At 62.4% G+C, this 25,344-nt stretch overlaps 1 protein-coding gene across 11 annotated transcripts in view; it reads left to right on the top strand.

Annotated features, from left to right (window-relative positions):
- Positions 1-25,344, top strand: part of BAIAP2 (BAR/IMD domain containing adaptor protein 2) — a 59,743-nt gene that overhangs the window by 17,313 nt on the left and 17,086 nt on the right. For 9 of the 11 annotated variants that reach the window (XR_010384519.1, XR_010384522.1, XR_010384521.1 and 6 more), the window contains exons 4-6: positions 16,740-16,801; positions 17,425-17,496; positions 18,089-18,226. Coding sequence is in view for 6 of the 11 variants with exons in the window: in XM_064495397.1 (XP_064351467.1) it covers positions 16,740-16,801; positions 17,425-17,496; positions 18,089-18,226 (272 nt within the window). In the remaining 5 variants the exon portion in view is untranslated. Of the gene's footprint in view, positions 1-7,290; positions 11,161-11,974; positions 12,209-16,739; positions 16,802-17,424; positions 17,497-18,088; positions 18,227-25,344 lie in introns of those variants that run through there. The other 2 variants (XM_064495400.1, XM_031469304.2) reach the window with 2 other exon arrangements.

Raw genomic sequence — 25,344 nt, 5'->3', positions numbered from 1 at the left:
CAGACCCCGCGGTTTAGGGATTTCCAGGCACCACCAGTTGTTAACCCAGCCTCCAGCGCTTCTCTCCCTTGAGGGTGGGGGTGGGACGGAAAGTTCCTCTTCTAACCCCTGGCGATCTTTCTGGGGATCAGCCCCACCCAGGCTCCCACCCACAGTCACCTCCCTAGAACCGAGGATGCTCCTATCACCTGGAGATAACAGGGATGTAGGATCTGCGTCAGGAGCCAGGGCAGAGACCAGTGTGGCTTTCTTCTTGGTCGCTGTCATGCCAGCCCTGCTCTGGGAGTTGAATTTTTCCTTTTTGTAACGGATTTATCGAGACTTAATTCACATGTACAACTGACCACTGCATAACACAATCTGGTGGTTTCTGGTATGTTCATGGGGCTGAGGACCATCACTGTCTAGTTCCTAAACATTTTACTCACCCCCAAGATGCAAGCTGTCGCCATTAGTAGTCACCCCCACCCCGAAGCACTGATCTGCGGCCTGTCTGGACTTACTGCTTCGGACGTTCCTGCAGTGGAGTGGAGCACTGACCCACTGTGACTGGTCACATCTGACTTCTCTTACTTAAGGTCATGTTTTCGAGGTACACGTGTTGTAGCGCACGTCAGAGCTCCGCTCTTTTCATAGCTGAGTAATATTCCGCCGTGTGGACTCCAGGGGTTGCTTCCACGTCTTGGCCGGGTTCAGTAGCACTGGAGTCAGCGGTCAGGCACAAGTGTCTGTGTGGACGTTTCTTCGTGTGAGCCTGGGATGGGAACCACCGGTCATGCAGTCGGAGTTGAATTTCTAATAAAGCAGTGCACATGCTGGTTTAGAGACGAGCCGCCTCCCCCAGCCTGGCTGCCCTGCCCGAGGCCCGCTTGTCAGCCCTGTGTGTCATCTGCCTGTGTTTGCTTCCATATATATAAACAGGCGGGTTTGCGCTGTTTTTTCTTAATTTTGGACACTGTTTAACGACTCTTACTCTAGAAGATCTGGATTTAGCATTTTTACACTGTCCCTTGTTCCCCCAGTAGAACGGTGACCACTTTTGCTTTAATCAGTGTCTGGTGTAGCATTTGCGAGGTGGTGACAGGAACCCTTTTCTCAGCTCAGAGGGACCAGCCTGATCGCTGACGGCGTGATGAGGTGGACACGCGTGTGCACGCCTGCCCGGGCGGGATCGGCCCTGTCGCCCCCTCCCCGTTCCCCTTCCTCCATGTCCCCTTCCCTCGTGTCCCCCTTCTGTGTCCCCACTCCACGTCCCCCATGCCCGGCAGCCACTGCTGTGCTTTCTGCCCGAGGTCCAGCCTGCACTCGCCCGCGTTCACGTCTGTGAAACTGCAGCATGTGCTGTGCTGTGGGTCTGGCCTCTCTTATCTCGTGATTGTTTTGAAAGCCACCCCTCCAGACCACGTGCTTTTGCGCTGTGTGGACGCGCCCGGCGGTTCGTGTGCTCTTCCATGGACGGACGCTTGAGTTCCCAGTTTGGGGCGTTCCCACATCTGCGTTTCTCCATGAACGACTGATGTCTGGCATCTTTTCGTGTGTCATTTGGTGAAGTACCTGTTTGGATCTTTGCCCCTCCTTCTGTGGTTGGATGTTTGTCTTGTGATTGAGTTGTGGAAGGTCTCTCTGTGTTGTAGGGAGAGATGCTCCATCAGATACGTATTTTGCATATGTTCTCTCCCAGTGTGGTTTGCTTTTCATTTTTGTAATGGTGTGTTTAAAATAGGTACGTTTGATTTTGATGAAGTTCAATTGAGTGATTTTTTTTTCCAGAACTATAGCCTGTGGTTTCTGTTACTGTTCGAGAACTTTGTTTTTTCTGAAGTTAATAATTGCCTCACTTTTTCGTTTGCTTAGCTGTCTGTGTACTATCATTAGCTCACTCCCAAAGCTGAGACCACGCTCTGGGCCCTTCCCTGCTGGCAGCTGCCCCGTTAACCTGGCTGCTCCTCCCCCGGGAGCTTGCCTCCTGGAGCCAGTCCTGCTCCGACCCACCGGGCTGGCAGCTGGGCTGTGCTGTGATACCCCTTCTCTATACTGGGACCGAGTTTTCTGGGCCCCGGGTCCCGTTTACTCCCACAGTAGGGGGATCAACCTTCCTTCTAGTGGCTCTTAAGCAGGAAAGTGGGGAGTACGTTTCTGGGCCCGGGTCTGTCTGCAGGTGCTGCCTTCCCTGGCGCTGATGGCTTAGAATTCCAGGTGGGAGGCTGCCCTCCCTGGGACTCAGGGTGTCAGCCCCACTGTCCTGTGACTCCCAGTTCCTGTCCTCAGTGCCGTTTTGGCTGATTTTTTTTTTTAAATGTAAGTTTTTTGTTTTCCCTCCTGGAAGCTTTTGAGATCTTTGTCCTTGGGTGGGTATTTCACAATTTCCAGATACGCTCCTGCGTTTGTTGGGGGAGGTTCCGAGGGGGCCTGGAGAAGACAGCATTCCAAGGGTGGGCATGGCGTGTGGCCTCCAGGGTCCAGGGGGAGGTAACCAGAAACCTAAGCCGCGACCCTGACCCGTGGTGAGGACATCGGGGGCGCCGGAGGGGCAGAGGGCAGGAGCAAGGATAGGACCAGAAAACAGGGTGGGCAGAACGAGGTGCTTTGGCGGAAAGGATCTGGTGGAGGAGCAGCGGGCAGGGACTGGGGCTTCAGGCTGCGGGAAGCTGGGTTCATGCTGCCTGGCGTCACGCCAGCCGTGCTGCGTGTTCACTGCCGTAGAATATTCCACGAACGCGAGAGGAACTCGTATCCTCCCTTCTCTCCATCACCTCTTGGGTTACTCCTGGTGGATTCTGCTCTGCATGGGCTGGCCCGTGGGACTGACACCGAGCCCTGCCGTGGGGTGACTTGGTGCCGTCCTGCGGGACCGCCTCCAGTGTGATGCCCTGGGGCTCTCCCTCTGGGCCCTTCTGTCCCCCCAGGGGACAGCAGTGAGCGGGTGGGCTCACACCCGCTTTCAAGGATCCTCTTCTCGTGCGCCCGCTGTGTGGGTGAGCCCTGCCCAGCAGGCCACCTGACCCCCAAGCACTGAGGCACCGGCTCCGCTGAGGAGCCATGGTCTTCCAGGCCCTTCCAAGCTGCTCACCTCTGCTCCCTGCCATGAGGCCCTGGTAGAAATTTGAGACCTGGGGCCCTTGGCTGGAGTGTGGAGGGTTTGGGGTTTGGTGGTACGTTTTGGCCGCTGTTCCTGTGAAACAAGTGTCACTGTGTCACTTTCTTTGGAAACGTTTTCTTCCCGGATCCTCAGTTCTTTGGTCTCGTTGACTCTGCCTGTGGCCCTGGGTGTCTGTATGCGCTCCCCCTCTCCAGAGGCTGGTCCAGATCCTGGAGGAGGGGGCTGTGCTGATTCCCAGATGACTGAGTCTGGGATGTTCGTCCACAGGCTGCTTGGTCTGGGGTGTGGCCTGTGTTTATAGGTGTCTTGTTATGTTTGAAAAGAACACATGTTCCCCGACTGTGGTGCGGGGTTCCCAATTGTGTTCAAATCTTCAGCAGTTTGACCTCGTTTAGCAGCTGAAAGAGCGTTCCTTCTACTCTCCAGGGTGGTGGGCCCGTCTCTTTGTGGTTTTTGCTTTATGTGTTTTCCGGTTGTGTTACTGGGGGCGTAAACTGTATGTCATGTCGGTCGTGTCTTCCTGAGGAGCGGAACCTTATCATGCAGTCGCCTCCTCTGTCCGCGCTAGTCCAGCTTTCAGACTTCTGTTTCGCGCTGTTTGGTTTCCTCTGCCCCTTCCTGTCTGCAGTCCCGGAGTATTGCTTGTTTCTGACCGGTTTCTCTTCGGCCGACTTTCTCCCCCAGGGTGGGAGGGAAGGGATGGGAGGTCCCTGCTGTCCCAGGGGTGAACCAGAGACCTCAAGGGGTGAGTGCCTCCTGGGCAGGGGGCGCTCTGGTCGAGGTGTGTCAGCCTGGAGGGAGTCTCTCGGGCCAGGCGCTGGGCTCCGACCAGTTAGTCTGGGTCCTGGCACACCGCACAGCATGGGGGCTTTGTCTGCTGTCTGGTTGATGACTTACTGCTTGAGTGTGGCCCTTGGTGGCTGTGGGTCAGGGATTGCCAGGCAGGCAGTGGCAGGGACCCCGGCCCCTCCCCACTCCCGCTCCGTCCTCTGTGCGGATCCCTGCCCAGTTCTTCCAGTTCTTCCTCCCTTTTCTTTCCCATGTAGGGCAGGAGCCTCGGGGCTAACTCTGCTCCCTGGGCCCACAGCCCGTTAGGACAACGTGGGACCCTCGTCTAACCGCTGCACCCCCTCCCCTTCTGCACCTCCTCACTGTCTCCCACAAGCCTTGCACCGCGTCCTTCTTGCGCAGAGAGAGGGTCCTGAGCAGCACGTGCGCCACTGCCGTCAGCCCAGCACTGGCTGCTCAGAGGTGGACCCCATGTTGCCAGAGCAGAGGCACTTGCGACGCAAGGTCTCCTCCTGCGAGGTCGGAGCCCAGTCGCCGCGCTGCAGCCCAGCAGCTGCCCCTTTGTTCCTGCTCCCCGTGGAGAGCGAGTGGCCGCCCTGCCTTTGGTCCTGCGGCCGGGAGGCGGCCTCGGGCAGGGGCTCCAGACCTCACAGAGGAGACAGCCTGTCATCTTCACTCCGCTCGGCGCCGGCTGTGCTTTGATAGGCTGCTTGGTCGGGGTGCAGGGACGCCCGTGTTCCCCACCCTCGCTGCCCTCTCATCCCCACCAGTGGCCACCCACACGTACGGTTGACTTAGCTCCCCGACCACCACCCTCGGCTCTGCTGGCTCGCCTAGGGCCGCCCCAGGCAGGCATGGCCATGGAGTCCGTCCTGCCTCTTTGATCGGTGTACATGGGGTGGCTTTTCCGAGGCCATGTCCTGCTTGCCTTCCTCGCAGTTTTCTGTGTGCTGGGGCTGGCCAGCAGCTCGGGGCAGTGGGGGTGTCCCATCCGGGTCCGAGGCTCCAGGCCAGTCCCTGGTGTGTGCAGAGCCAGGACGTGGCCCAGGGGAGGGTGACCGCCCATCACTGTGGCTTGCGGGTGCTCATGCTTCAGCAGATAGACCGTGAATCTGGGGACTTGCTAAGATCTGGGAGTGAACACGTCTGCTTCTCCTGCTCCTTGCGCTGGAGTTGTGGGTTGGGGGCAGCCAGGGTGGGGTGCATCCACCTCCCACCATCCTCCTGACTCATGCAACCTGAGATGCCGGTGGCCTGATGAGGAACACGGTGTGGAGTGGGGGTATTTCTGGAGTGCTCTGACATGGACTTTGGGGTCTCCAGGTCAGGCCCCTTTTGCCCTGAAGGGGGACAGTGCAGGAGCCACCCTCCCATCCTGGGCGTGGTCAGCAGTGCCCTGTCCTTTCCAGGCTCTCCTGCTACCTTAAACTAAGTCACTGGACCTCTCAAGCCACATCAAAGCAGAAAGAGCAGATGGAGAACCCACCGGCTGGCACAGACCAAGTACGGCTGTCTCGTCTGCCCACGACACTGCTCCTGTGGAGTCCCTGACGGCACCTCCTTTCTTCTCTCAGCCTCCGTGGGCGCCGTCGGCAGGCCCGGCCTTGGCCATGGGGCTGGAAGCACACGTGTTCCCCGTCCAGGCGGTGGACGGGCTGGCTTCCGGGCCCTTCATCCCACCGTCGCAGCCACTGGAGAATGGGCCTGGCGCAGTCAGCCCCTGTTGTCACACTTGCTCCCCAGTGCTGGCTCCGGGGGCGCCACCGTGGACATTGCTCTGGTTCTTTGTGTGGGGCCACTGTGCAGCCCCCCCGACAGCCGTGCCGCCGTCGACAGGAGCCCCCAGGGAGCTGCTCACCTGAGCACTCCCGCCCGCCGGGCAGCCGCCTGCAGCCAGGCCCCTCCGTAGCTCTTCTCCCAGAGCGACTGCTGAGTTGGGGCCGGGGAGGGAGGGGGAGCGGAGGCCGATGTGCTTGGGCTCCGGGTACAGCCTGCGAACATGGGCAGGTGACTCGGGTGCTGTGCCAGCATCACTCATGCGAGGAGAAGGTCTCCTCGGCTGTCCTGTGGCCCTCCCTGACTGTGCAGGAGGCTGAGGGTACAGGTCCTGTGGAATGTTCTAGACTTTGCAGGGAGGAGGGACTAACGTGAGGCCGCAGTAGCAGCGAGGGGCACGGCCTGCCCTGAGCCCTCCATTTCCCTCGTGTGTGGCCGAGCTGCACGCTGGGCCCGTCCCCCCCAGAGCCTCTGTCCGGCCTCCGCCCGGGGCCTCGCCCTGGCTGTCTCGTCCGTCCACGGCTGTGGGCCTGTGGCTGAGCGGCTCTTTTGCTTGGCCCTCCTGGCCGTCTCCCGGAACCTCTGTTGTGTTCTCTGCCTTTGAAGAGCCCGCTTGTTTGTGATTCCGGGCGTGCGTGAGCTTGCAGCGCCCTAGGCCTGAGCTCGCCGCCACCTGCAGACAACCCCTGCCATACGTGCACCGGCACCCAGGGGAGAGGCCAGGGCTCCCTGCTGGGCGCGGCCATGAGCAGGAGGTGACTCCCCTGCACCTGAAACCGGGCCGGGTTTGGCCACGGAGTCACCAGGTTAAGGTGTGGCCCGGCCCCTTCCCTGGCCTTCGGCTGCCGCCACACCTGGCTACCCGAGCGAGGTGCAGGGGCGGGCAGCCCCGTGCCGCCTTGGGGGCTCGCCCCGTGGGACTGGGCTGCCTCTTCCGGTTCCTTTCCCATGGCGGGGGTGCTCCTCGGCGGGGTTGGCCCGTCCCTGCGTGCGATGTCACAGACGTGCAGGCGGCCCTTGAGACTGCTGCCAGGTGACTCTCTTGGCAGAGGTGGGTCTGAGCTGGTGCCCAGGTGCCCGCCTGGTCGGCCCCAGTGCTCTGCGAGGCCGGGAGGTGGTCGGGCCGCACCACGGCCCCTCCCGCATCAGGCAGGGCTGTCCGCACCTGGCCGGGGAGCCCGAGCTAGTCCCAGCCTTCCCTGCCGGTGGGTGATGACAGTCTGTGTCCACGTGATGTCAGACCTTGGCAGCAGGACCCGCCTGTGACTGCTGAACCCTCCTGACAGAGGCCGCTTGGAGGCCTTAATTAAAGCCACACAGCGGGAACCATGTTGATTTCCCATGGCACACGGAAGGGGTGTCCCTTAGCCACCAGGAGCAGTGTTGGGCACAGGCCGTCACCAGAGCCCAGGGACGGAGGAGTCCCTGCTCTCCTGGCCTACCTTGGGCCGTGTCAGTCTTGACACCAGTTTTTTTGGGGCATCTCTGTCCTCAAGCCCAGCTCTGTGCAGACCCTAACCTTGGTGCTGCCCACGAGAGGGGCGGGGGTGTTCGGGGGGGGTCCTTTCTCAGGGCCCTTGGACTCAGATGCCTGGTGCGAGGGGCTGGGGGCTCCAGCGTGCCCACCTCGCCCTCCCTGATGACCTGGGGCACTTTGTGGGGCGGGATCGAGCCTTGGTCAGGGGAGATTCGGCAGCGTGCTGCCTGGATCTGCCTGTTTTGGCGGCCTTGGAACAGCAGGAGAGGTGGCTCAGCCTGTGTCCGTGCTTCATCGGGGTCCGAGGGCCGCTCTGGGGCAGGAACGTCCACAGGGAACAGCAGGGTGTGACTGGTGACCCCAGGGTCTCTGGCCTGGTTCCTGGGGATCCTGCTTGGGAGGAGGGAGGGGGTTCCTCAGCCGCAGTTCATTCTGAACTTGGTTCTGGTGGCGAAGTGGGGCTGGTAGGGTCTGTGAGGACCTGGCTGGGGCTGCTCCCGCTGAGAGGGGAGCATGTCACCTGCCCCGGGTCCGCAGCAGGAGGCTCGCCCAGGCCTTTAACACCCCGTCCAGCCGGGCCATGAAGCTCTCTCGCTGAGGCCCGAGGCCCCGCCATGTCTTCTCTGAGCTGTGCTGCGTTCTCAGTGCGTCAGGGAGTGAGGCGGAAAGCAGCTCCTTCGTTTACCCTCCCACCAGGAGCGGGCAGCCATGGAGCCTCCCCCACATGCAGGGGCCTGGGGTGGGCGCAGGTGCCGGTGTGGGGGCCTGTGTGGCAGGTCTGTGCCTGTTGCCGGGGTGCTGGCCCCTGGGTCCCCGGCGTTGGCAGGAGGGCAGGCGGGTCAGAGGCCCTGTGGATGCTCTGACCGCAAAAGCCTGGTCATCTGGCGGCTCATCCTCTCCAAGTGGATTTGTTCCCGTTTGTGTCTCGTGATTTAGAGCAAGTTGTTGCCCGAGAAACTGTCCCCAGGGGAGCTGACATCCACTTGGCCGGTTAATCAGGGCACAAGTGGGCAGGTCAGTGGTGAGCCAGCACTGCTGATGCAGAGAGCCCCGTGGCACATGGGGAGGAGGGGACCAGCAGCACCTCCCCAGCCTGGGGTGCAGCCTCCCCAGGCCGCTCTGACCCCTGGAGGGTGGCCGCCCTAGGGTAAGGGTCAACCACGCCTTCAAGCTCTGGGCCTGGTCTGCCCGCCCCTGGAGGTCCAGGTGGCCTCCTGCGCCAGGGGTTGCGGTTCACCCTGCCTGGTGGCCTTGGCCGCTCACATCTTTGCTCCGGGTGGGAACGTGGGGAAAACTCTGTGCTCTGTCCACACCATTTCCTCGTCCCCTCGAGAGTGGCATCAGGCAGGAGAGAAGACGGCATCTGAATAGTGGTGAGGCCAGCGGGTAGAGAGTCTGCTGAGATGAGTCTGGTGGACGAGTCGTGGGGAGGCTGCTGCAGGAGCCTGGCTCAGCCAGGGCCCGGCCTGTGGGGAGAGGACTGACCCAAGTCCCTGCCAAGCCTGTGTCCGCCTCCACGTGCCGCCCAGGCTCAGCCCATGCATTGCACGCCCTGCTGGCTGTCCCTGTAAAGCTGCCCCCACCCTGGGCAGCCAGCCTGGAACCCCGGGTGCCACGTGTGACTATGGATGCCTGAGGACACGTGGATCAGCCAAGGACGCGTCCAGGGAGGCTCAGGGCAGGCCTGAGGCTCCGGAATCTGAGCAGACTCCCGGTGTGACCGATGCCGGTCCATGACCTGACCTGGAGCAGGCAGGGCGGAGGCTTGGGACAGGGAGGGGGCCAGCCCGGACAGTTTGGCCGCGTGTGGTCGGCCTCTCCTCTGCCTCGTTACGTGACACCCCATTGCCCAGGCATCCAGCTGTGGACACAACACTGAGGGTGAGAGGCCATCTGGACTCTCCCTGCTTCAGAGCGGCTAGTCGGGAGGGTCACTGTCACCATGTCACCATCATCACCATGGCAACAGCTATCGATTCTTCTCCTGGTTACCCCTCTGGCCACCTTCCATTTTTGCCTTTTTTGTAGGCAGAGGAAGTACCTGCTTCTCCCAGGGAGGAGCTGGTGGCTTCCAGGCCCTCAGGGAGGACGGTGGGGTTGGTGGCTGATCCTGAAGGGGTCCCTCGGCACTGAGCCCTGTGCCCCATCCCAGGGGCTCTCATGGCACCGTGCCTGCAACCCCTGGGCTGTGTGTCTCTGTGCTCCTGCCTTGCCCAGGCCTGTGCTGCTCAGCTCGGAGGCACCTTTCCGCTCCAGAAGGTGCTGGAATAATGGAGCGTCACAGATGCTTGCTTCAGAGGCTCCAGGAGGTGACGGGCGCTCCCAGCCAGGCTAGAGCCGCTGACCTCTTGGCTCCGAGCCCGCGGCCACCAGCAGGGAACGGGAGCTCTGGCTCCTCCTGAGATGACAGATCCTCGAGAAACGAGTGTTTTGGCACCCTTGGTGGCAGCTGGTAATCAAAAGGCGCACCATGACCGCTGGGCAGCAACAGTGCCTCCTGCTCATCAGATGCGAGTCCAGCTCCACGGAGATGGGGCTGGGGGCCTTGTCTCCAAAGGAGGATTAGATGCCTTCTCTGCGCCGCCCCAGCACCACGAGGGGCTTCTGGGCTGTTCCAGCACGCAGCTCTGCCTGGGAGGAGGTGCGGCTCGCCAGTGTCCTCACGTGGTCCCCCAGCTCCACTCCCCCACCTTGGGCTCCTCCAGCGAGGGGGGCGGGGTGGCCCTGGCTTGACCTGTCTTGCTCAGGGAGCTGGGGGGCCCTCCCAGACGGTGACTCGTGGCCCCACCCCCTCCTCCCTCACGTGACACCTGCACTGGTCAGTCTGGCCGCAGTGCCAAGGAGCATTGGCCTCCCTGATATGACTCTGTGGACGTTCTGCTCTCAAGTCCACTTGGGCCACAGCCTTGTGGCCACCCCACCTGGTGTTCCCGTGAATCTCCGGCCCCCGCCTGACTTGTGAGGACGCCAGCAGCCAGAGAGGGGGCACTCACTCCCCTGCGGGTACGGGAGGGCTTCGGCCCTCACAGGTGCAGGCGACAGCCCTGGGCTGCCCTGCCCTCTGAGCTAGCTTCATTTATGGCCGCATCGGGGCTGACTGCCCTCTGAGCAGTTTCACCGCCAGCGGGGGGACGACGTCAGCTACTTTGGAGTTGGGGTGAGGGCCTCGTCAGGCAGCCCTTGCTGGGGGAGGGACCCTCCCCAGCCACAATCCAGCTGCTCCTGGGGGCTAGTCTGGATGCCGTCCTGGAAGCCAAGTGCTCCAGGAGCGCCCGGCATGGTCTGGGAGCCCTGGATCTCCCCCAGGTCGGGGCAGCTGGGGAGCTGGTCTCTCATCAGCACCCCCCACGTTTGTACTGTTGCCAGAGATACCCCCTTTCTCCCCTGCACCCCAACACTGCCTTTATGGGAGCCCCCTGGGCTCCTGCCACAGGGCCTGGGCAGTGTCATCTTCACAGCTGGGGCCAAAGGCCGGCACAACCCTCACACAGTGGGAAGGACACAGGTGTCGGGGTGGGGTGGTGAGAGACCAGGCGGGCACTTGGTCTCAGCCCTTACTGTCACCAAGGATGAAGAGCATGGCGGGGTGGGACGGGCACTGGTGGAGCCTGCCCCTTGAGCAGAGGTGGGTGGTGCCCTCCTGCCGGCCCAGGCCAGGCTCCACGGGGGGACAGACACGCATGTGGGCTATGGGCTTCTCCTGTCTCCTCGCCCAGCCTCTGAACTGCTTCACCTGCCGTCCTGCTTAAAGGTGGAGGGCGTGCCTGGCAGGACCGCTGATGTCAGGTGGAGCTGTGCCAGGATTCCTATTGTCACAGTCACAGGGGACTTGTTTGCTCGGCCCCTTCTCCGGGGCGAGGGCCGGCCGCAGCCTCTAATCAGGATGCACATGTTCTTCCAGATTGAATCCTGGGATGAGGGACAGACATGCACAGGCAACCACGAGACAGTGAGGCAGCCCAGGCCTGGAGCCCTTTCCCTGCCGACACCTGGACTGTTGGGACCTGTCGCCCCACAGGTGGCGCTCCCTGACGGGCATCCCCAGCCAGTGGACGGCGCCAGGATAGAGGCTGGTCCCTGCCCTGGGGCTGGTCCCGCTGTGTGGCCGGGGTTCCAGAAGTCCTGCCCTACACGTGTTGGACTCTCCCTTCCCCCTCCCCTCTTTCCCCTTCATTCCTTCCCACTGCCACCCACTTCCCCATCCCCTCTGCACTTCCTGCCCCTCCCCCAACCAGGTCTCAGCCCACCCGCTCCCTCCTCCAGAGGCTGACACTGCCTCCTGTGACCTCCCTTGCCAGGCCTCCGGCTTCCTCGGTTGATCTGCTTTAGGAATTTCACCTGTTGCCCCGGACGCTCTGATCTGGAGGCGATGCTCACCTGTGTGTTGTATGGACCTGGCTGTCCGTGCAGCGCACCGTTATGCGGGCATCAGCCGGGCCCTTACCGGCTTCATTCTGTCTGTCGCTCACCTTCCCTGGGGGTCAGCTCAGGCCGCTGGCCATTTTCAGCAGAGCTGTCAACAAGCCGATTTCCCTTGGGCCTGTGTTGCTTTGGCAAAAATGTGTTATTTGAAGCCTAAATAGGTGTTAACTCAGACCCTCCAGATATGCCATCCTCGCTCCTTTGGGATTAGGAGTTCACGTGAGGGTCCAGGAGGGGCCCTCGGCTGGAGGTTGGTCCACCCTCGGCCAGAACAGGATGGGGCGCTTCACAGATCTGTCCGTTGCCAGTCTGTGAGCAGCCGGACCCCGGGGCCCGCATCCCCCCTACCCACCCCTTCTTGTTCCCCCTTCCCGGGTTCACACTCCCTGTCAATGTCTTGTCATTTGCAGATTATAAGAACGTGTATTTTTCATACAGAAAAAAAAAAAGCCAGAAAGCAGCTTGAATCTTTAAAAGTGTCAGCGTCGTGAAAGACGCAACAACAGTGAGGAGTCTCCTGGGTTAGGGACTCCCGACGCCCGGAGGGAGGACGGGAACTGGTGCCGCTGAGCGCGCTCCTCGTGACCCGTGGTTAGGCCTGTTCATGCCCGCCTTGTTCTGGATGCTCTCAGGGCAGTGCTCAGGTAAACAGGGTGCGGAGCTACTGAGAGGGCTGGAGGGCCGCGGGTGCGGTCCCGGGTTCGGGGAGAGGGCTGGGAGCCTGGGGAGGGGCCGGGGGTCCCCGCTCTGTTACTTTCTTGGCTTTCCCGCTGTTTGGAAGGTGGGGCTGGGAGGGAAAAGTTCTGTCTTCTGAGCACAGATGAGAGCAGGCTCTGGCTGGAGCCCTCTGGGTGTGGCCGGTGAACCGGCTGTGATTTGCGTTAGCTGCTTGTCCGCCTCTACCCGGAAGAGAGGGATCGGGTGCCGGAGGCAGGAGCAGTGGGGAGGGTGCCGGGGAGCCAGCCCCCCGGGCTGTAGGCTGGTCACCTTTGTCCAGATAACGGCAGTCACATCAGGATACCAGCCTACAATTTCTTGAGTCTGTGTTTTTAAAAGTCTGGTGTGGGTCATTTTCTCTAGTCTTCTGGAATCTTTTGTCTTTTCGCAAAGAGCCCAGTTTGAATGTTTTTGCGATTCTGAGATGTGGGTCCTGTGTCACCGAGCGTGTACAGTGATTGCGGCTATCTGGCCTCCCCGGCCATCGACTGCGAGTTCTCAGAGCACCAGGCGGGCAGTTGAGCTTGCTCTGTCGCCTGCTGACAGGACGGGAGAGGCCGGAGCACGGCGGGGAGGCCGCCCTTCTGCCCTGCCTCACCTGGAGCTCTGAGGAGGACAGCTCTGTGCCGCCCCCTCGGGGGAGCTGTGGTCCTGCTCACGCTTCTGTGCTGAGTGTTGGCCCCGCTGGCCGTCCCCTGACGCGGGGCCCTCCCGCTCCTGGGCCTCCCTCGTCCTCAGCCCTGCGCGTCCTGACGCATCACCGCGGCCCCTCTGTGCCGTGGGGGCTCTGGCTTCTGCCTTTTCCTCCCACCGGTGGGCACCTCCGTCCCCAGGGCTGGCCAGCACGCGTCCTGGCCGGGTCCTGGTGCCGAGGCTCCTGCCTGGGGCTGCGCTCGCTTTTGAGGGTCTGTTGGGAATATTCTCGCATCAATGGTGAAATGAGATGTGTAAGGAAGAGGCAGAGGGACTGAGCCCTGGTGCTCGTGACCCCAAGGTTTGGCAGAAACTACCTCCTGCTGAGGGGCCAGCGCCCTCTGCTTTGAAGGGGTGACTGCTGAGTCACCGAGACTTGCCAGAGAGGCAGGCTCCTTGTGGAATTAGTTCCTGTTAGTATTTGCAGTTTCCTCCTCCCAGGGGACCCGGACTAGCCCGGAGCAAGGAGCGGCCCCCACAGAGGCGGCGGTGGTGCTGGGGAGGCCCTGGCCCCTTCCCGGCGGCGCGGCGCGTGGTCCAGCTCTAGAGGAGTCAGGAGGGCCTGGTGGCTCTGGAGGTCCGAGGCTCTGGCCCCCCCACCCCATGGTCACTGCGCTGGCTGCGGACCCCCAGTTTACTCAGCTCCCCGGGGGTCTGCTGGCCAGTGGACTCTTCAGCTCTAAGCGGATGGGAAAACTTCAAAACTCATATTGTGAAGGCTAATTGTGTACAGGCAGAGTTTAGGGTTATTATGCAATAAAGTCGCTCTGCGAGCAGAGCGGATTGTCATAGCAGCACCGTCTGTCACAGCCAGAACTGAAAACACCTCAGTGTCCGCTGACGGACAGGGATGAACAGTCGTGGTCGGCCGCCCCTCAGGCGGGACGTCAGGCGGCTGTGAGGGAAGGCCGTGACCGCTGTGGCGCAGGTGAGCCTCAACACGTGCGCCGTGAGGAGGCCGGACACAGAGGGCCGTGCTGCCGGGCCCCGTTGACACGAAATGCCCAGGCCAGGGGGCGGAGTCCATAGAGACGGAAGGTAGATGAGTGGTTGCCTGGGTCTGGAGGGAGGAGTGACCGCTGATGAGGACAGGGTCTTTTTCTGGAGTGACGGGAACATTCTGCAATCGGGTGGTGGTTCGACCTGTGAGTGTCCTTGGGGGCCTGGGCTCCGACTCCTCCGGGCTGGTCACCCCCACTCCAGTGTTGCCTTCTCATTGGGGGGCTGTTTCCCCTGGAAAGCTGGACCAATTCTTTCTGACCCTGTCGCCCAGGGCGAGGCCACCACCCCAGGGGACAAGGGCCCAGCCTGGCTCCTGGGGCTGCTCGGCCTCTCTCCAGGGGCACACGCTCCCTCTGTGGGGCTCTTCGGCCCCCAGGCCACAGTTGTGCGGAGCAGAGGTGGTGGTGACTGTCCTGCCATTGTCCTGTGTTAGCCACGAGACAGAAGGAGCCTGTGTCTGGCCGGACTGCTAGAGGGGACAGAGAGAACCGGCACATCGCCTGTATCTGCGTGGAAGTACAGCTCCTGTTCCGATGTTCATTCCTGTGTGTGTACCCGTGTGTGTGAAGACGCACCGGCTGCCCCAGCCCAGCCCCTGCCTTCCCCAGGAGGGGTGGTGCCCCGGGTGCTAAGCTCCACTCTTAGTCTAAAGACGTGAGGCTGTGTTGGAGGTTACTGGGAGTACCAGGAATTTAAAAACTCAGAGCTGAAGGGCGTGCAGCCAGAGGTGAGTCACCGCTGCCCCGGCTGCCTGCCTCGCTGGGTAAACACAGGAGGGGCGTCGCCTCGTTCTCAGATACCTCTCTGTTTTTGTCCTGGTGGAGCCTCGTGGCACCCATGTGAACCCTGTGGCCTCCCCTGTCCCTGCTGCTCACGCCTTCCCCCTCCCTCCGTGCGGGTGTGGCCCCGGCTGCCCTCCCATCAGGGCCCTGGGGTGGCCGCCTACCTGCCCGACCCTCTGTCCACTCCTGGGCCCTGGCGGCCCCGTGGGGCGGTGGCTCTTGAGCTGATAATCCCGCTCCCCTGCTGTTTGCTCTGGCCATCCTGGGTCTGAGCTGCTGTTTTGTTAAACCTGGTTTTTCGAGTTCAGGGCCCACCTGTGCCGTGGACACGGACCTGGTTCCCAGACGGGGTCTGGCAGAGCCTGGCAGCCTCCTCCCCCTGGTGGCTGGGCCTGGGAGGTTGTCCCCACGCCATGCTGTCCTTCAAGCCCAGAGAAGGTAGGAAGGGTCACGGCACCCAGGAACGAGGTGTGGCTCTGGCCGGCCCACGGGCTCCAAAGACCCATGGAAGGAACTCGGAGGAAGAGGACCTGTGTGTCCGCTTATAAAACTGATGGAAATTCCCCGTGTGGACTGGCTCGTGCAGCCGCTGGCTCGCAGCTCGGGGCCTGGTGCTTCCTCCCCGCGTGCACTCCCGAGAGATGGCTGTGGCCCGGGGGACACGGGAGACGCTGGGGTCCCAGTGTGTCGGGAGAGCCCGGGGTGCGGGGGCCAGAATCCTCTAGAAGCTCCACATAGTCTTGTTGGCAACAAGAGTCCTTTTTTAAAGGACTTGCTGTTTTCTGTTGTTTTTCGGATGTTCTTGAGCTAGGCGTGTGCGGCCTTTTTACGGACACGTGTGTTTGTTTGATCAGGACGCTCTCAGTCCTGGGGCCTAGAGGGTGGCCGACAGTGTGACCTCCACCGCCACTTGCTCTGCGTCTTATTTACGGACTTCACGTCCCTTGAGAGGGCACTTGGGGCCAGAGAGTGACCTGTGGGTCTGGACTCCCTGCGCCTGCTCTCCTTGACACACGGGACGGCGTCCCCACCGTGCAGTCAGATCAGGGGCCCTGAGAGGCCGTGGCTGTGCCGGAGGCCTCACCCGCAGGGGAGCGGGGGGCCCGCACTGGGCAGGGCAGGGAGGCGGCAGCCTGGCCTGTCCCCTGCTGCCCGCTGGTTTGTCCCAGTGGTTTCCTTTCAGCTGAGGGCGGAGACGAGACTCCTCCATGTCCCATGTCCCCTTCTGCCCCTGTCCTTGGCGTCCAGCTGGATGTGGCCCCTGGCGGCCGCCTGCTCCTTGCGCTCTCACAGCCCGACCTCTCAGTCGGCCTCGTGCGAATCCGCCGATAGAGGCAGTGTCCCTGACGTGCCCCTGACACCGCGCTGCTCTGGAGCAGCCGAGCCCTCTCGCATGGAGGTCGCAGGTGCTGGCCAGGCCTCGGGTCCCAGAGCCAGCCAGTGGGTCCTAGAGCCCTTGCAGGGGCCGGAGCCCCAGGGTTGGGGGATATGTTGGCTCAGTCCCCGAATGCGCGGGCCTGTGGTTGGAGCGCGTCTCTTTGCTCGATCGGAGCCCTCGGTGGAGGAGGGAAGCCCTGCTCCTCTCGGGGTGGGAAAGGGTCACCGGCCGTCTTCCCCATGAGTGGCGTTGTGGAGGTTTGTTTGCTCTGTGCCCGTGAGGGAGATGCGTGGGCTCGCGGGCTCACACGCCGGGTTGAAACCTGCACAGGTGGGGTCTCCAGGTTCTTAGCTCTGTCGTGAACCTTGGCTTTGATGCCAGCACCTGAGACCCCAAGCCCTCAGAGATGCCAAGCAGCCGTGCACACTTGAGGGCTGGCACCCTTGTTCTGGAGTTTTCCACCGCCTCTTGGTGGTGTCCCCTGGAGAAGCACCCCTGCCCCTGGCCTGCTGTCCACTCCGCGGCCGCAGTGGGGGAGGCGGGACGGTCACTCTGGGTAGCTCACAGTCCTCCCGCTTCTCTCTCCTGCCTTCTGCCTCCCAGGCGACGTTCTCTTCCAGATGGCCGAGGTCCACAGGCAGATTCAGAATCAGCTGGAGGAGATGGTGAGTCCCAGCCTCCTGGTGTGGGCGCTCGGGGACGGAGGGGCGGCGGTGGTGGGCGGGTGCCCCAGAGGCGGAGGAGGAGCCGGTCGTATGCTGTGGCTGTGTGTCCACTAGAGAAGGATGCACTGTCCTGTGGTCATGCTCAGAAAGGCGGGGACGTACCCAGGCCCTGGACAGGAGTCACACGCTGGGGAGGTGACCCCCATGGCCGAGGATATGCAGTGGACCCAGGAGGAAAGGGCTTGGGCCAGATGGGGTCTTATGGTCAGTGACCGCTGGGACACTGCGAGTGGTGGGCCTAGGGAAGCACAGGTGCACCCTGGTTGTAGGCCAACCCAGCACCCAGCCGGCCCAGCTTGTGCCTGAGACACCCCCCCCCACACGGGATGGGGGACATCAGGGAGGCAGTCTGTTTTCCGCATGGGAAGGCAGGACTTCAGTTCACTGCTCAGCCCTGGGTCTGCTTGGCCCCACGGGCCAACTGTCACAGCAGAGTCGGCGACTCACAGACCAGGTGGGCCCCTCACGTTGGGGTGCCTGGTGCCGTGGTCGTGGGGACCGCCCGGCTCTCCCTCCCTGGGTCGTACATCAGAGCTGACTGCTGCTCTCCTCTCTGCATCCAGCTGAAGTCTTTTCACAATGAGCTGCTCACGCAGCTGGAGCAGAAGGTGGAGCTGGACTCCAGGTACCTGAGTGTAAGTAGCCCCGCCCATGCCCTGGGCCGCCTGGCGCGGCTCCGCCTCTGCTGTGTTGGAGCCCTCCCCGGGTCTGAGGGTCTTCAGCTTCCTATGAGCTTCCTGCCCCCTGGGGCTCCTGCAGCCCCTCTGACGTTCGTGTCCATTTGAGACTAAACATGATCCTGGGGGGGTGGGCGAGGGGCCCCTCACCTCTGACGCCCCACGTGCTGGTTTTGCTGCCCTCATCTCTCGGCTGCCTTTAGTAAAGATGACGCCGTGAGGTGGCCCCGGTGGCCCCTGTGTGGACTCCTCCGCCCGCAGTTTCATTGAGGCGTTCGTGCCCTGTCACCTCTGCCCAGTGATGAGAAGGGGGAGGGGCTGAGCTCTGTTACACGGGTCACGTGAGGTGCTCACACCCCGGGGGCTGGGCTGGGGTCTCAACCAGCCCAGTCTTTGCGGGGTTGGCAGGGCCGTGGCCTTCAGGGAGCCCCACACGCGCACACACACACTTGGGTTTGCAGCCGTCCCGGGTCCGGGCGCTGTGGCCGTGTTGAGGGCGGGAGGGGCTCTCCTGCTCATCACATGCCTCGTGTTTGTTATTGAACTTCAGGCCGCGCTTAAGAAGTACCAGGCGGAGCAAAGGAGCAAAGGGGACGCGCTGGACAAGTGCCAGGCCGAGCTGAAGAAGCTCCGCAAGAAGAGCCAGGGGAGCAAAAACCCCCAGAAGTACTCTGACAAGGAGCTGCAGGTGGGGTGCACGTGGGGGACGCACAGGGCCTGGGGGCCTTGTCAGGGCGAGGGGGTGCACGCCTGCCCACCCGCCGTCCCCAGCGCCTCGGCCTCAGGGACGGAGGCCGGCCCCCCGATGGGTCCAGGCAGAGCCAGGCTCCAACCTCCCGGGGGATTTTGGGCAGCGGGCGCCTCGTGTTGTGGAACCAGCAGGTCGCAGCCCCTTCCTGTGAGAGCCCCTTCCTGAGAGTCTGCCAGAGGAGCAGAAAGGCAGAGGGAGCCTCCCCGCCTGTCCCCTAGGACCCTGCCTCGTAGAGGGACTCCCGACTGTCACTCTGACTGGCCGATGGTTGCCCGCTCCCAGCACGGGCCCCGAGCCTCCGGTGGCAGACGCTGGCCGGTCCAGCATCTCAGCAGCCCTGCAGCGTGAGGCAGATGGCGCTCCGGGGCAGGAGGGGCACAGCCTTGGTAACAGTTGGTAGGACTGTGTGTCCTGTGGCAGACATGACCCCGACACACCCGATTCACCAGAACCCCGTGGACAGTTTACATAGATCAGACCCAGACGCCGTTCTGACGTCACGTGTCTCAGATGAGGAGGAAGCAGTTCCCCGGCCGTCAGCAGTGGTGGTGACCCCTGGGGGTGGACCCTTCGCCTTTCAAAGCCCACCCTTCCCCTCCCTACCAGCCGTCAGGGCGGCAAGCTTGAGGGCACCTCACTGCCCTGTCTGCAGTGCTCTGTGTGTGGGTGCACGCTTTCAGCCCTGGGGTGCAGGGACACTGTTGCCTGCGAAGGCCTCAGGGTCACGCTGGGTCTGAGAGGCCGATCCTGCCTCTGGAGCAGGCCCCTTCGAGTGCGGTGTAAATGAGGAGGCCCTTCTCCCCCGACCAGCCTGCCCGCCCTGCCCCCCACCCCGTGCCTGGGGCCCCTGGTGGAGGGGACAGGCGGGGCGGCAGCAGATGAGGTCTGTCATCTACCGAGTGGTAGTTGGCTGAGCGGTGGTGGAGCGCCCCCCTCTGTGCCGCTGCCACCGCCCTCACTCAAGTGTTTCTACGGTTGCGATGGTGCAGTTCCTGCCTCTCTGTAATGTCCCCTCCCCACGTCCGCAGTCTCATGACTGTCATCTTCAAGGATTGTCCATACCCGTCACCACTTCAAGGCCTTCCCCCGCAGCAAGGGTGCTGCCGTGAGCCCATCTGAGTCGTTTCCAGGAGTGAGTTCCTGGGAGCTAGGGCAGGAGGTTGCAGAAACACCTGTGCAGGTGTGTGTCTGTTGCTCTGTTCTGTCCCGCCTTTGTTGCAGTGTCATTTTTGCTTCCTGAAAGCCTTGACTGGTGGACAATTCCCCCACTGCCTGGGAGGGCAGTGACACCCTCAGTGCCCCCTCGGAGGGACCCCCGGGGGCTGGTTGGATGGCCTGGCAATGGGGACAGGAGACCAGCTTGTTCAGGGGTTCAGCTGCCTGCTGAGAGGGGAGGGGAGCCTGCGCACCACCCCCAAAGTGGTTTTCCTGAACAGCTCTATCGGGAGAGAATTCACATATTGTGCAGATCACCCCTTGAAAGCGCACAGCTCAGTAGTTCCCGAGTGTATTTCGTAGAGTCATATAACCGTCCCCCCCGCCCACTTGGGGTGCTCTCAGTGGCCATCAGCAGCCCCACCCCCAGCAGTGTGACTGGAACAGTCCCACGTGGCCTTCTGCGTCTGGCTGCTCGCCGTCGGCTGTTTTCGAGGCCCACGCACGCAGGGACGAGGTCAGTGCTCCGCTCGTGTTTACCGTCAGGAATCTGTGCTTCGTTCTCTTTTAGGGCCCCATACTCAGAGGCTCCACGCTGAGCCGAGGCCCTCAGTCTGGACGAGCTGGCCCTGCTGCCATCAGGGTCTGTGCCCGTCCAGCGCGTCCTGCGGCAGAGAAGGACGCGCTGGCGTCGTTCAGTTCCACATAGGCCCGAGTCATCGTGACTCTGCTACCTCTGGTCCCCAGCGGCGCAGCCCCCTCAGCCCGCCAGCCCCCTCCACCCACTGCAAAAGCTCTCTCTCCAGGAGAGCCCTGACCCCCCTCCCGGCCTCCACTGCGCCCCCTGCTCCACTCTGGGCTGAGAGGGCGGGTCCTGCAAACCCGAGTCTTCCCGCACAGGTAGTTTGGAGGGTCTTCTCTCCTGCAGGAGGCCTCCCATTCGTCCCCTGGCTTGGCGAGGCCGGCCACGTCTTCCCTGGCCTCCTGGGGCCTTGGAGACGTCCAATGATGACCTTTCTTCCTGTGTCCGAGGGTCACCGCACAACCGAGCCTTCCCTCTGCCTTTTCTTCTCAGCACAGCTCTGCTGCCCTGTGAGGCCCGGTCACCCCCACTTCTCACTCAGGCCTCCCAGAACTTGTAGCAGCTGCTCTTCACCCAGGTGCCTGCAGATGGACCATGGCTGGCCTGTCCCCCCATCCGGGCACAGCCACAAGGCCCTGGCAGCCAGATTTTGGTATGGATCCCAGCTGTGCCCCTGTGCACAGGCCGGGTGGTCACGGTGAGCTCCTTCACCTCTCTGAGCCTGCTTCCCCCTTCGTGAGGGGCACCTGCGCCTTCCTCCCTCTCCTGAGCAGGACGGGCCCCGGGGCCTGGATGAAGCAGCTCCCCTCGTCTGCCCCACCTCCATCGTTGCTGCTCCTCCTCCTCCCCCGCCTTTTCCACCTGACTCGGCTTCCCGAGGGTTTCAGTGCAGTGATTCTTTCTCAAGTAATGGCACTTCTCTCTGGGAGGACTGGGGGCTGTGTTCCACGCTGCCCCTCTTGGCGCACGACACAGGCAGGTCGCACGGAGACAGCCAGTATGTGCCGCTGTTCCGGTCATCTTGCTAAGGGGCGGTCCAGCCAGCGTGGTTTTTGCTCTCTGGGGGCGTGGAACCCGAGAGGCCAGGCTGGGGCTGCCGTGGAGCCAGCCCCTCTCCCCACGTCTGCGCTGGAGGGGTGGGCGCCTGGTGCGCTCTGAGCTGGCAGAAGGCGCGCTGGCCTCCTGTCTGGTGGACGTTCCTGTCCTGCCTGGTGGCCTTGTTGAGATGCCCAGCCCCCCCCCCCCCCGGAGCAGCTGAGGGCACCTTGGCACCTGGGGCTGCTCCTTCTGGTTCTTGCAGCCGTTGCAGACCTTGGCCGGGAGCCGGGACTGGCTCTGCTTTGAGGTGTAGCCACCTCTCTCAGGGCTGGGAGGGGTGTGGCAGCCCCGCCCCTCCCGCGTTTCCCGGGAGGAAATGCCTGGGCTGAGCTGGCCCCGCCCCTTCACGGGAGGCCCCGCCCCTTCACGGGAGGCCCCGCCCTGGCCTGGGAGCCGGAAGCCTTGGCTGAGGTCCTGCTAGTCCCAGGAAGTGGCCTGTTCAAGACACTCTTTTCCTGAGGAAGAGCAGGAGTCTGCTTTTCCCGTCTCTCTGTGTCTGAGTGGCTTATCCCCAGCTCTCACGCGGGCCACTCTGGTAGTGGACCGGCCATCAGGGCAGCTCCATCCAGGCTATAGTTTGTGGCCCCGACCTGGAGAGCCTGGCCTCGCCTGGGCCCGCAGGACGTCCTGGCTGTTAGGCCTGCTTGCTTCGAGGCAGACATGCCCACACACTGTCATCTGTCGGGGCGGGATCCTGACCTGTTGGGGCCCCTCGGGAGGTGGGGACTGACCCCCAGAGGCAGTGTGACCTGAGTGGTGAGCCCCCGGCTCCAGTGGCCTCCCCTGCTCCCTCAGAGCCTCCTTGTTTCCCCAGGGCCTCTCGGACTCGGGGGGTCTTCACCAGGGGCCTGAGCCATGTGTGGCCCAGTGGGCAGTACATGCAGGTGGAGGTGGCCCTGGGCCCCACGTCTGGCACAGGGAGCCCCGCCCGGGCGTCCTCGAGCCGCAGAAGCCCCTGGCCTGACTCAAGCTACCTGCACCTCTTGACAGAGGAGGTAGGCTGCCCGGCCTGCCGGAGCCCGTGTGACTCTGGTTTCCAGGTGTGGAGACGCTGCCCGGGGCTCCTGTGTGTGGGTTTGGGCGTGGGCTTGCTCCGTGCTCCCGAGATGGGTGGTCTTTCTGGAGTCGCTCCCAGGGATCGTGTGTGCCTTCTGGAGCCCCTGGCCCACATGTTGCCTCTCCCAATCTCGGGCTTAGTGTGTGCAGGACACTCACCAGGGAGGGTGGAGAGGCTGCCTGGGTGCCCACCAGGCAGGGGGTGGACCCTTGGAGCAGCTACACGCCTCCCCCAAGGCCTCTCTGTTGCCAGGCATGGCCAGTCTTATCCCCCTGGGCCAGCGCCCGTGAAGCACTGAAGACAGGCCATGTCTGGTGGTCACTGTCCATGGAGTGGTGAAAGGGGTGGGGGAGCTGATCGGACATGCCCCAGGGGGAGGAAGAGCGAGCGTGTCCATCTGTCCGTCCGTGACAGGGTCCCCGTGAGTGGGACTGGGTCAGTGTCAGCCATTTTTGGGAACTGCTGATAATTGAGACTGTGTTTTGGGACTTCTACAAAAAGAACAGTTTTTTTTTTTAAAGAACTGATTTTAATTATAGGTCGGGGAACAGGCACTTAGGCACTTGGGGCACAAACTAGGACAGGGGTTCTGTCTGAAAGTAGGGAACTCACCAGGTGCTGACCTCACGGCCGAAGTCACTGCCCGAACCTCCAGGCCTTGCCAGATTCACTAGGCCAGGTGCCAACAAGAAACGCCCACCTGTGTGGAGGGGGCTCCGGGGACAGGGTGTGGTGACAGGCCTCACCCAGGAACTTGTCTCTTTGGCCCAGGGTCCCCTCCCCTGGCACGCAAGTGTGAGTGGTCGTGCTGTAGCCTGATTTCTGGGTTCTCAAAGCTTTGGGGTCTCTCTTGGGCACCTGGCTCCCTGCTGGTCAGTGGTTTCTAGGACTTCTGACCATCAGAGCCTGAAGGGTCTGGGTGGGGGTGTGGCTGGTGCCAAGGGCTGTCTCAGGGCACTGCGGGGAGCGGTGCGGGCAGGGCTGGGCAGGGTGCATGTCCCCCCGGTGCATCCTGAGGGACTCGGTGAGGAATTCTCCCGTTTTGCTTTCCGTTGGCCCCACCCCCAGCCCAACTCCGATTAGAACAGACTGAACACAAGCAGGAGCCCTTGTGCTCCAAGGGGCACCTAGACTGTTAAAATCCAAGCAGTTGTTTGTGCCTTCGGGATTCACTGGGGTGTGTGGCCAGACGGGGTGTCCTTCCCACCCCGAGTGCCGGCAATGAGCGCCGAGGGAGGAGCCGGCAAGCACGCAAGCAGGTGAGGGCCCAGGAAGAGAGGGCAGGAGGTAGGTGGCTGGGCCTGGGGCGGGCGTGGGGCAGGGGTCACCCCCAGTGTGGTCCAGACCTGGTGGATGGAGCCAGAGAGCCAGGGCCTAGAATGTCCCTGCTGACCCAGCTCTGGTTCTCTGCAGCCGTTCCAGGCAGGCTCCTGCTGTTGGGAGAGCAGAGGGCCCGACCCGTAGCCCACCCATCCACCCAGGGTTGAGGTTGCCAGGGGCCCAGAGCCACTCTGATCCACTTCCCCATTCCCTCCCTGAGAAGCAGAGAGCGGAGCCTCGACTATACCTGATGAGGGACATGGGCTGTAGCTGGGGCATGGTGGTCCCGTCCGTCTGCTCCCCTCCCTGGGTTCCCTCATTCCAGGAGGCATCCAGATTGCCTTCCGAGAAAGGAGAGAGACGCTGCTATTTAAAGGGGTGTGTAATTAACAAAGCAGAAACAAAATAACCATAATTTAGATTTTCAAGAAAGATCACGGCAGGGGCTGGCCCGTGGACGGGTGCAGTTTGACGGCAGTGGTTCAAGCCTCTCTTGTGTCTGCTGTTCTTGTTTTAAAAAGCTCTTCAGTGTGAAAGGCAGTCTGTGGACGAGGCACCGCAACCCAGCAGCGGGGACATCTTTCTTCAGAGTTAAATCAGTTAAGGGTCTGTCCACCTGGAAAAAAAATGAGTGAGAAGCCAGAGGCCGCTGCACCCTCTCAGGACTGCTGTGTACAGAGGACACAGCGTTAGGACACTCAGGGTCCTCTGGGGAACTCTGCTCCCCTCCATGACCACCCCCAGGTCCCCTGATGGAGCCGCATGGCGGGCTGCCTGCCTGGACAGCACCAAGGGAAGTCTGGAGCTGCTCCCATCAGAGCTGGGAAGGCCTTCGAGGGCAGCACTGGACACAGCTCTCCTGAGAGGTGGCTGTGTGAAAAGTGCCCAGAACGGCAGGTGCAGCTGCTTTAATAGCGCGTTTTGTCAGCCGGGTGTGTGTAGAACGCCACGTTAGCACGTAGACCGTTGAGATGTTCTGCATCCTGCTTTCCCTCCTAAGTCTTTGAAGTTGGATGTGACCTGCTCACCTCCCGGGTCGCGTTCGGCAGGGGCTGCCCTACTGGGCAGAGCTGATCTGGACCATCTGGGCCCTAGCTTTCCAGATGGAGAAATGGAGACCCAGAGGGTCCAGAGACTTGGCGGGGTTCACCCAGCAAGGTGGGCGTGGAGCCCAGGCCCCGGGGAGCAGGCCCCTGACGCCTGCCAGAGAGACTCTGCCCTTTTTGCCGAGGATGTGGGCAGGAGGGCGCGGTTATCTCTGTTAGCCCGGGCCTGAGTCTTGCTCTGAGCCCTTCTTTAAATGAGATTGAAGGGGTCTCCAGCAATCCACTGCCACAGCTCCCACCACGCTCCCCCTGCCGGCCCTGGGCCGGCCTCCCTGTTCTGGGCCTGGGTTGTCGGGTCCCTCAGACCAGGGAGGGGGCATAGGCCTGGCCAGCAGGTGCCCGGTGACCGAGTGCCGTCTGGGGGCATCAGATTCCTGCTGCTCCTTCCTGTGCGTCCCAGCTAGTCAAGTCCCTCATCCTTGCAGCGCTGGTTCCCAGCGCTGGTGGGGCTTTGAGGAACGTGGGAAAGCCACCATGGGGAAACCGAAGCCAGCGCTCCTCCCCCCCTCTGAGTCACTTGCTCCGGAGGGAGAGGAGACACGTGTTCTGACCACTTTTGTCTTCTCGGATTACAGGGCTGTTCAGCCCAGGGTGACTAAGTGGGCGCGTTCTGTGGGTCTTAAATGCTTTCAGCTGGGTGTTTCTACAGTGCCGTCGCCATGGCACCCGGTAAGCCGGAGCCGGGCGGGGGATGGGCAGGGACGGCTGTGGCTTCTCCTGCGGCTTAAGTCACTGG

This window comes from Camelus dromedarius, chromosome 16 (genome assembly GCF_036321535.1).
Source record: "Camelus dromedarius isolate mCamDro1 chromosome 16, mCamDro1.pat, whole genome shotgun sequence".
NCBI lineage: Eukaryota > Metazoa > Chordata > Mammalia > Artiodactyla > Camelidae > Camelus > Camelus dromedarius.
This window is presented reverse-complemented; position numbering and strand designations above follow the sequence as displayed.